This window comes from Rissa tridactyla, chromosome 4 (assembly GCF_028500815.1).
Source record: "Rissa tridactyla isolate bRisTri1 chromosome 4, bRisTri1.patW.cur.20221130, whole genome shotgun sequence".
Taxonomy (NCBI): Eukaryota; Metazoa; Chordata; class Aves; order Charadriiformes; family Laridae; genus Rissa; species Rissa tridactyla.
In genome coordinates, this window is record NC_071469.1 from 21,660,829 (window position 1) to 21,672,034 (window position 11,206).

At 37.0% G+C, this 11,206-nt stretch overlaps 1 protein-coding gene across 1 annotated transcript; it reads left to right on the forward strand.

Annotated features, from left to right (window-relative positions):
• The first annotated feature begins 3,110 nt into the window (after positions 1-3,110).
• Positions 3,111-10,926, forward strand: GAL (galanin and GMAP prepropeptide). Its single transcript, XM_054200422.1, has 6 exons — positions 3,111-3,227; positions 3,409-3,489; positions 4,188-4,242; positions 5,665-5,751; positions 8,133-8,210; positions 10,588-10,926. Exons 2-6 carry the CDS (start codon positions 3,409-3,411, stop codon positions 10,638-10,640), a joined length of 354 nt encoding a protein of 117 aa, XP_054056397.1. The 5' UTR covers positions 3,111-3,227; the 3' UTR covers positions 10,641-10,926.
• The last annotated feature ends 280 nt before the right edge of the window (positions 10,927-11,206 follow it).

Genomic DNA, 11,206 nt, shown 5'->3' on the forward strand with positions numbered 1-11,206 from the left:
CACCAAAATAACATTAAATCTTTAGATCAGTGAGGCAATTCCCAACCTTGTCGGCAACTGGAATGCCTCATTGCTTGTGGATACTCAGATTTGCCAGTGTCCATACTCTGTTGCTAAGAAATTTGTGCCTTTCCCACTCAGAATTAGATTTAGCCACAGAAAGCCTTGCATTTGTGATCTCCATGCCCAGTTATGGTAAATCGCTGTATTCAGGGTTAAAACACTGACCTCAAAAATATAACGTTGTTTCCAATGCAGAAAACCCGGTAACACGAGTTACTGGTGTCACTGCATGTTAGTGGTCCCCTGGTAAATATTGAGTTAGATTCAAAGATAGACATCTTCAAACTTCTGCAAAGAATCATTGCTAGTTAGCTGGATGATGACACTCCCCCCACAAAGCATTTACTTTCTGTAATGTCAGTATTTCACTGGAATTACTCCAGTATATGGGAGACAAATTTTTCTGGTAACTTATCTCCCAAGCCTAGAATTCATTGCCATCAATCATGTAATATTAGAGATTTTGTGTACATACTTGAGGATGGTCTAAAACAATATGTTCACGCTTGATATTACCAGGGAAGAAGGAAAAAAGCTCACTCATTTTTCATGCAGATGGACATCACTCTGTGTATGCGGTGGCTTTTAATATTCGATTTTAATATTCATTGGTGAGTTGCAGAAACCAAACCTGGCTATACAACTTCAACACAAAACCAGCAGACACACTTTTTCCTGCATCGTTCATTATTTACCAGTAAGCTTGACAGTGAAGGGAGCCACTGCAACTCCAGACCCTTCCAAAATATGTTTTTATTAAAATGTTTTTAGTTAATTAAAAATAAAATAGGTCATCCTACCTCATCAATCTTATATAAGGGAAATTTTTATCTTTAAACACATAGTAGAATCCTTAGGATTTACTTGTTCTCAAAATTAAATATCCAGTGACAAAAAAACAATTATTTTTTTTCCTAAGTTTCAACACTCTCATTTGTTTAATCCATATTATCATTTCCTTAAAAATTTGAAGCTTTTTACTCTGGCTGAAAACAGTATTCTCTCCTGTGTTTTCATTTAATTATTAGGAAATGCAGTTACAATTGTAGAACAGAGTACATCTTGTTGTGTGAGACAGCCAATGGTAATCCTGTTTCTCATGTATCAATTTAGAGATATTAGAGACAGTTTAGTTATCAGTGCTTATTGTTCTATTGACTTGAGTAAATTTTAGATGAGCTTCATTGTGAATTTGTCTGATGGTGAACCATACAAAAAGTATGATGGTCAAGTGATGGATTAAGACTTCGCATATACAAAGAGGCTTTCTTTTGCATCTGACTCTAGTGGCGATGAAGAGATCATTTTACTCTGTAATTTGACAAGATGCAAGTATTGTGCTGAAAAATTGGAATAAAAATTGCAGGTTAAAATACATTGTTTCAAATACTTTTTACAGGAACCCAAAGAACAAACTATAGTCAAAGATAATGAAATTAACACATTTTTGTAATATTGTTTGAATGCAAATTTTGATATGTCTTGATATAACTTCTGTGTTTTTACTCGAATAACACAAAGAAAACATTTTGTGTCATGGAGAAGCTTCAAGTTTCAAAAATGACTTTTGGGGAGTTAACAGCTGAAAGCAAGGAAATTTCAGGCAGAAGTGCATTTTTGATAAGGTAAAGGGAAACAACACTTTGCAAAAATTATATTGTTATTTTCCAGATCTATCTAGTCTGAACTGTGGGGATCATACAATGGCTGATAGAACATCCTCAGCAAATGATAAAGTGCATGAAATAAAATCTGAAAAGTTGAGCTTCCCATTTATGTACATTAGCATTTAAGTATTGTACAAAATAAACTTTATTCAAGCAGTTTTAGATCAGCGATCCAATGACATGGCTAGACTATTTTAACTCTACTGCTCCTGACAAAAGAGCGTAGGAAACAGGACTACAAGACAGAGCTTCTGCTTCTAGCCTGGATTATTTATGCTACACTGAAGTAAAAAAATTGTTTGCTTTTAAACTGGTGAACGATGGCTGTATTGCATTGTTCAATAGCTGTCTCGGCTCCACATTCAAGTTCACATGTACACCGTGTAAAAATTTGCAGAGAATCTTCAGCGGCTTCAGAAAAAGGAGCTGGAAGTCTCACTCTGTGCAACATCTGTGATGTTTTTGTAACTGAAAGATGAATTTGAGGGACTTGCAGTGGATAAACTCATCTGTTGCAGAGAAAGTACAATCTGGCAGGGGAAAAAAGGGAACTAACCTCGGAATCTCTGCCTTGCAATTCAATTTTGCGCATCCTGATGCCAGCTGTAACTGCAACTAAGATAAGTAAACTGGTGAAACTTCACTGGTGGTAAATTAATAGTCACTGGGGAGAGCTACATCCCTAGACTTTCACATATAGCCTAAAAAAAAAAAAAGAAAAAGTGCTATCTCAGATACAAAGCAGCAAGGAAGTATGATAAGAGCTTTGCCTTGGCTCTTTTTGCTCCGATGCTAGAGCAAAGGGCATGAGTTAAAGGGATTTTAAGGGACCACAAGTGGCCTGGACCACAGGGAGCTCCAGGGACCACAAGTGGAGCTGTGGTGTGTGAAATCCTCAATATTCCCAAACGCAAAGCCCGAACGCTGTGAATCCCGTTAGCCAGCATCACACGCGGACGTTTGTGTTCAGCCCTGCTTCCATACCCGAGCCTCTGAAGAGTCATCTGCATTCACTTTACTCCTCCTTATTGCCCACCACCAACCCAAGCCCGTGAGAAGCTGCAGGCCAGGCTGCCCGGACCAGAGCTCCCCTCGCTGCTCACCAGCCCGCCCGCGGCCGCCCTAATCAGAGGTAATTGCCCGGGCTGTTATCTCCCTGCAGCCTGCGTCGTGCTTCCAAATACCTCTAATTGAATTGCTATAATTTTTGCCCTTCCTAATGCAGTGGGTTTGGCGAGGTAGAAATGATCCAGGGGAGGCAGGAGGGGGGTGGAAGGGGGTGGGCGGCTCCCTCCTCCCCCCTCCCGCCGGGCGCCCCTCCTGCGCGGCCGCGCTGCAGCCCATAAAGAGCGGAGGGAAGAGCAGGGTGGGCGTGCAGATCCGCGGCCGCGCACCGTGGCCATGCAGTGAGTGCCCGCCGCGGGCAGGTGGGAGGGACACCGCAGCCAGCACCGGGTGAAACGCCGTCAGCGAGAGGCCGTCGCGCCCCGGCTCAAGGTAACTCCCCTCCTCTCTCCCCAGTGGGAATCTGGGTGCCAAACTGGTGGCCACAGCCACTCCGCCCCGCGGAAGGAAGGTTCACCCCCACTTCCCACCCGCGGCGGGGATGCCCTGAGGGGGATCTGTAACTGGAAGGCAAAAAAACTCAGAGCATTTACCTCAGTACGGTTTCTTCCAGATGCAGAGGTGCGCAAGTTTCCTGTTTCTGTCTTTAATCCTTTGTGCCACCCTGTCAGAAACATTTGGACTGGTTTTCTCAGTAAGTACGAATTTCACTGTTGGGGGCCCTATCCGTTGGGCAGCATTCGTGTCTCAGCTGGCAAGTGACAGTAAACCTGGCAGTGATGTATGTCTAGGTACAGGGGTTGGACAAGATGCATCCCCCAAAAATATTTTGGTCAGTAAACAGGTTTTTAGTTAAGAATTTGTGGTTTTTGAATACTAGCTCCCTTGTAACAAATAATATGACTACAGCAGGGGGAAAAGACTTTCTAGTTTATAGAACAGAATTGAATGGATGTCCCACCTAACTCAGAAAAGGTGGTGTACGTATGGGCTTCTTTCTCTAAGGAAAAGAGGCATGTAAATCCAAACGATTAAAAGAAAAAATTGCTGTTTAAGATGGTTATCATGTGGTAATTGGAGTATAAAGTCAAAGTTTCTGCTTCCAAAGTGTGATTTGCAGTTTCACTTACATGGTGTGAAATCTTCACGCTGTGTGGATGTCAATAGCAAAACTATCGAGTTAGATGGGCACGAGGCAAGAGTTCACTATTAATATTTGCTTCAGTGTTATTTACTTCTATCTTTTTCTTACAATATTTCTTGATTTTTAAGCCTTCAGAAGACACTTTCTGCAAAGAAAATGTCTGTTTGAGTGCTGTTTGCCTTGCCTTCAGGAAGGACTGTGTAGTTCATTACTTCATGCAATAACATACTTGCATTTTTTCCTTTAAGGCAAAAGAAAAAAGGGGCTGGACTTTGAATAGTGCTGGTTACCTACTTGGGCCACGTAAGTCAAGCACTTGTTGGTTTTTTTTTTTTTGGTCATTATTTCAAAATACAGAAGACTTTTTCTCGTAAACCAGTTTGCTGGAGTGTGCTCCTAGCTTCTCTGCTGAACACAGTAATTTTGTCTAGACCTGCAAAGCTGAAGAAACTCGTTTGGGAAAATACTTGTTTAGATATTTGTTACATGCCTGTTAAAGAACTGAGTTGTCTTAGACAATAACTGTAATTTTCTGAAGCAGAGTTGTGTGTGCCTTTACATAGAGAAGCACATCTGGTCACTCTTTGTGCTTCTGAACTGTAATTTTCCTATGACAAATACTTCCCTTCTCCCCCTGGAAGCGTTACAAAATCTTATAGCATCTTAGATGCCAAAGGAAGAATGACAAAATGTGACATTTTGGCAATTCTCAATGTTATTTCAGATCTCACCATTAAATCTATTTGAAAATGGCAAAACAAATTAAAATGTTAAGATGCACACTCACGACTGTAAATGTTAACAGTTCATTATGTGAAAAATATATAATATACAAGGTATTTAAAATACAGGAACACATTAGTTTACAAAGATGGAGCATCACAAATGTAGATTATAAGAAAACTGAAATGCAGTGCTAAGCTGTCTCAAATATCTGTCCTTTACTGTTATTTCTTCTTGATGTAAAAACGCTCATTACCAATGCTTCTATATTTTCAGTCTCTGTAATACGTGACAAATACTACACAACCTTACTATGACTCTCTTAATTCTTTTTAAGTAACTTCAAGGATACCTTAAAGAAAAAAAAAAAGATTAATGCATCTTAAATGTATTAACTGGTTCTGCAAATGTCTGGAAGTATATTTGCCCCAAAGCAGATCTGTCCAAATTGGCAAAGATACTGTGGGGAAATGTACTTGTCAAAGTGCCATTTATCTAAGACTGGATAATAGGAATCATCCTTTGTTGCAGGTCGTATTGATCAGCTTTTACTGATAAAGGAAATGCCCATTGCAAGGGGGAGAGAAGAGGCACCAGGGGCATGTAAGATAGTTTACATGAATAACCTTCAAAAACTATCTGCAGTTTTCTTTTAAGCAAGCTCATTGGCAACATTTTCTAAAAATAGAAGAAAGAGTAGCAAAACCTTCCCAAATTTCATGTGAGTGCACAAACTTATATTTTCTTTAAAACTTCCTATGAATTAAATAATAGTTTCTGCAAGTATGTAGTACAGGACTGGGTCTCTAGATTACATAAATCATAAGCACAATTTCAGAAGAAAGGTTATTTTATTTAGTGACATATTAATTGCTGCTTTGTCATTTTGTATGTCAAAAGTGTCCATCATGATCTTTTCTTTGAAATCCATGAAAAGCAAACAATATAGTAAAGGTTGTTGTTAAGTCATTTAACTCCTCTGATTTTTAATTTATTTATCAGATGCAGTAGATAACCACAGATCTTTCAATGACAAACATGGTTTCACTGGTAAACGTGAAATACAGCCTGATGAGGATATTAAAGCAGGTAATGAAATTCTGAAAGCCAGTATTGAGTTGGTTTTTATGTTTAGTAACTTATTTACTGTTACAGAGTTAGCTAACTGTCTAGATATAAGGCTATTCCTGTACTTAACAAAAATCCTAATAAACAAATGAAAGGAAGAAAAAAACGAATTTGTTCATTTGGTGTGCTCTTTGGTCATAGCTTAAAACATCTTGGTGCCTAGGGAACAGTACCATGATTATGTTGCTTTTAAAGCATAATAGATCATATTACTTTGAATAAACCAAGTTGTGTTTTTCTTTTCATATGCTATAATAATTTCAAGTGTCATTTTAGACACTCAAGAGTTAACTTTTTTTCGAGCAAAGAAGTGAGCACAAAAGGCAGTCTTTCAGTAGGGAAAGCTATAGAAACTGGCAAATATATTTTATTTATTAATATTATAATATTTATTATTCTGATAAACCAGAGCTGAAACTAGACCTCAGAACTGTATGGCACTCCTTATGTTGTAATCAAACAAATACATAAAATATTCCATGTTAAGTCTCACAATATTTCCTATATTTAAGCAAGATGGATTATCTTCATTAAAAGATTGAGAACCTGATCAAAACTGAAATCAAGTCGATGTATTGTTTTGACATTGCATGGATCACAATTTAGTAAATGGCAGTGAAAAGTATGCAGCCTTGTTCTGGATTCATCATCCAAAGCTGGGCCCCTACAATATATGTCTAGATTCCCTTTATGAAGAGAAGCTGGCACTTCTAGGATTTATTTGGAACACCTACTTCAGGATAAGATGTAGAAACTTCCAGAAAAATCTGCTTCTCTCTCCTGAAGAGAAACTAAATCTGCTGCAGACATCTAAAGTGAGCTGGGATGGATCTCATCTTTAGACTGTCAAAGAATGACCTGTTCCTTGCTGTAACAAAAAAAAAGCAGTACTTACTTGAGTGCTATTGCATTCATCACTGCACTAATGGGGGAAGACAAAGTCCCGGCCCCAGAGCTCTGGAAGGCTATTTTAAACCCACCCAGCACAATGGAAACGTAGCTAACACTAAATCAGTTCAGAAATAAAGGAAATGTGCTTAATTACAGTTCCGTGGACATAATTACTCTGTAAGTAGAATAGTAATGCTAACACATTTCTCTGTTTTTTTACATTCTCAGAATGACTGCCAGTTTACTCATGGTACATAGTCACCTAGTAGGGTTTTGTGTGTGTGGTGGTGTTCAGTTTTATGTTTTGGTTTTTTCTTTTGGTGTGGGGTTGTTTTTGTTGTTGTTGGCTGGTTTGGGGTTTTCTTCATTTTTAAGGAAAAAAAAAAAAAAAACAAACCACAAAACAAAACCCACAGGGAGAACCTAATTCCTCAAACACTGGGGTAAAAATAGTATTTTGCCAGTCAGAAGCAATGTGAAAGGAAGGCATTTGTAATCTTACAATGCAGCTCACATTGGAACGTGTTGCTATTGGTGGATATACTACTAGCTCCTTTACAGAAATATGATCTTTAAGAATTATGGAACTCTTTTGCCAAGTACTGCTCCATCTCCACAATTACAAGTAAACCCAACCAAACTAGTCTGAATGGGACCTGAAAATTATATAACTGCCTCTGTTAGGAATATCACTTTAGATGCTCTTCTCTCATAAAAAGTTTTCTTTGAAGCTGAAGTTTATTATAGAGTTCCTATTCAAGGGAGGTTTGAATATGCAAAAAAAAAAAAAAATGGATAAGGTAGTCTGATTTTTTTTATTTTACTTCAAAATGAAGGATATTTTTTTAAGTTAAATTCTGCTGAATATTTACAAAAGTGTCTTAAAATGTCAAGATAGATCAAAGAGGAGTATATTATCTTAGGTACATATGCAAAAACATACCTTTTGGAGGTTTTGTAAAGTCCCAGGCCTAGCTTTTGGGCTGCAAATCATTTCTATATTGCTTGAATGGCTTATTGGGAACAAAGTTCAACTACATGAAGAACTCCTAACTGTTTTGCAAAGCTGATGAATTTGTTTGCTAAATTGATCTTTCCCTTCAGTCTCAGGCCAGTGAACACAAAGAAGAGAGCTGAGAACGAAAGATAATTCTCTTCTGCAACAGAACTCATAAGGCCTTAAAGATCATGACCATAAAGGTGCTTTGAAGCAGCTCCTACGCAGCAATAGCATATGAAGCTGGGCAATTTTGATTTGAAGAATTGCAGTTAACTACTTAAAGTGTCTTTACTCTTCCATGAAATGAGGTTTTCTATTAAGGATTTTCAGGAAAAAGAAATTTCAGATAGCTTTTTTTTTTTACAGAGTACTCATAAACCTAGCCACAATGTTACATACAATAGATCGTTATACCATGTTAACATTAAGCAACAACTAACTTATTTTATAGGGAATCTTGGAAGACCACTGGTGGATGAAAACATTGTGCGTACAGTAATTGAATTTTTGACTTACTTGCATCTTAAAGGTTAGTGAATACCTTCTTAATCTTTCACGCTTTCTGCTGTGAAATTTACTGAGAAGATAGGACTGTCCTTGAATGTACAAGTCTGCTATAGGTTTGAGCATGCAAGACTTTGTACAGCATCTCTGGTTGGAGGGAGGAACTGTCAATTCCATTTTAGTGTGCTTAGGAATAGGTCTGATTTAGGCCAAACTGTTTGTCAATGAATATCCAACATAGCAGGGTTCTAATACCACCTGATTACTCTGGGCACTGTGAAAATAATAACGGCTACTACCAAAATTGTATGGACCCAGCTTTTAAAGTTGAAAACAAACTAAACATGGTCTGATTACATGGGAGTAAGTATAAAACAATTCAATAACAAATTAAATAAGTTCTCGGTTTAATGCTAAGAAGAGTTTGTTGAAATTCTGAAACACTTGTTAGTGGCAAAAGAAATACATCTCCCTTTCTGCATGTATTCTACATAAAGTCACATCATAAAATTGCAAAACCACCAAGCTGAATGCTGGCAAACAGCTCAAAGTACTGCTAGTAAAAACTCTGTGGAGTCTCAAAATTGTGACAATGATTGTAAAACTGAGCTTAGAGCTGATTCTAGAAGAATGGTAACTTTATTATAGCATTAGGTGAAGAGGAAATCTGGGTACTTCTGAGTTTGCATTACTTTTGCTTTTTAAAAAACACACCATAACTCTGAGCTTTTAAGAGCCTCTTCAGCCCCTCTAGAAGTGTCTACAAAATGTTTGAAAACATTATCTATACTTGGGAAGAAACAACAGGAAGGAAAAAGTTATTTTTACTGCAAATGTTTGAGGAATTCTGTCTCAGAAAGCAGACAATTAAATACATCTGTAACTTCTACATTCTTACATCCAAATACAACAAATTATAAGCAATTTTGTGGCAAGTGTGTGCTGTGAAATAGTAACAAAGAACTGTGTGTTACATTCACATTTTAATTTCACTATTAAAAGAGACTTTCAAGAGATCTATTAACTTGCTGCGTATCTAGGAAACAAAATTCTGGACGTCTTCGGCATCATTTTCTAACTGATTTGCATCTGCCCAAGCAAAATAATTCTCACCACTGAAACTACCAACCCAGTGTTTACTGAATCAACTTTGCATTTGAAACCCCTTATGGTTAGTACTAAGGGCCTGAGATAATTCAAATATATATTTAAAGTAAACTATTAGCATGTATATTTTCTCTGGACAAAGTAGTAGCCTGTTTGTTGTGCCATTGTGAAGGAGTCCTAAACACTCCTTTACCCTGCTGGTAAACCAATAACTGGACACAACAGAAAAGGTGTGAAACCTATTGAGCTCAAGGATGCACTCTCTGATGAGTAGGCTGAGCTGCTAAGTTGGACAAAAAAATAAAATACATCTCATACAATACATACATCAAATACAAATTGCTTCTTTCCTGGGACGAATGAGCAAAAAAGGCTGCATTGTAACTCTAAGTAACAACTCCTTGTTTAGGATAGTGATGACAAACAGCTGGTTTTATTCAGAAAAGTTGGTATTGTCTGTCATAAAAAAAAAAAAAAGGAATCTCCAGATCATAATATCATATAAAATGGATGATATAATGATATGATTCTTGTATTCCTAGGTTTCGAAAGACACAGAATGTTATCATATTATCCCGTAACAATATTTATTGGCAAGACCTAGTACAAACTCTTACACAAAAACAGAACTGTAGGTTTAGGAGGTAAAAAACATAATTTATTATGGTAGAGGCACTTTAACACTTTTGCTCAAATGGAACTTTACTACATTAAATATATTGGTTTATATATGTTCCTTTGGGGGGAGAGGGAAAACTCCCACTCATGAGATTCAGATTCAGGGAATGGTTATTCAATCAGACATACACTTCAATCTGCGAGATAAAGTAAATATTTTAACTGCTAAGAAGTATCTTGGTGATAACTAAAAGTGTCCTTCAGCTCTTTCTCTTGAAAATTGATCCCTCCAGCTTCAAAGGCTTCCTATATAGAGCAGGGTCTAGGATGGCAGCCATAATTGGATTATATTAAAACTTTTGAGATTCTGGGATCTAGCAATATCAATTGACATAATAAAATTGATATAATTTCATTGTTATTCTGTCACTGCTGTTTCTAAAAAGGATTATAGCAGGAAGGTATTATTAACATTCAAAAGAAAAAAACCTAATAGTTTAAAAACAAAAACATTAAAAGTTCAAGGATTTGCCTCTTGTAGTTGAGGGAAGAAAAATATAAAAACGTATGTTACTGAAATTGGATTTCATTATTTAGTTGCTAAGATTAGTATTCATAGTTACATATGTGTTAATTCTCTCTTTGTTTTTTCTTTCCTTCCCCCCCCTTTTTTGCAGAGGTGGGAGCACTTGACAAACTACCTTCACCAGAGGAAACTAACCAGTCTTGAAGAAGAATGCATTCTTATTTTGTTGTAGTGTAGATTTAGATTGAAATTTAAACAAAAGATCCAAATGAGCTGAAGATGAGAAGTATTGTTTGCATTAATCTGACAAATAGCTTTCTGCCCTCTGGGTTGGTTTGTTTGGGGATTTTTGTTTGCTTTTTTTTTCCCCTCTCTCTCTTCTGTGATGTTATAGTGTAAAATTTTGCCTTGGTAAAATTTTTCTGTAGGTAAATGATAAAATAAAAATAAAGAGCAACTACGTTGTTTCATTTTCAAATTAAATATGCACTAGCACACAATACATCATATACAAAGCCCAGGTTAAATTGTAAGATTATGCTGCACCTATATTCTTCAAAATTACAGTAAAATAAAACATAAATACTACATATTGTGTACTTCAAACTGCTGCCATGCAGAGTCATCTTCACAGATGTCTGTACTTTTATGCTTCATGGGAGCCTTACTTCCTTTTCCTCTTTTCATAGACTTGAAATAAACTCATGTTCACTTTAAATTTCATATTATTCACCTGTAACACACCAGCCCACTGACTGAAGCATACCTTC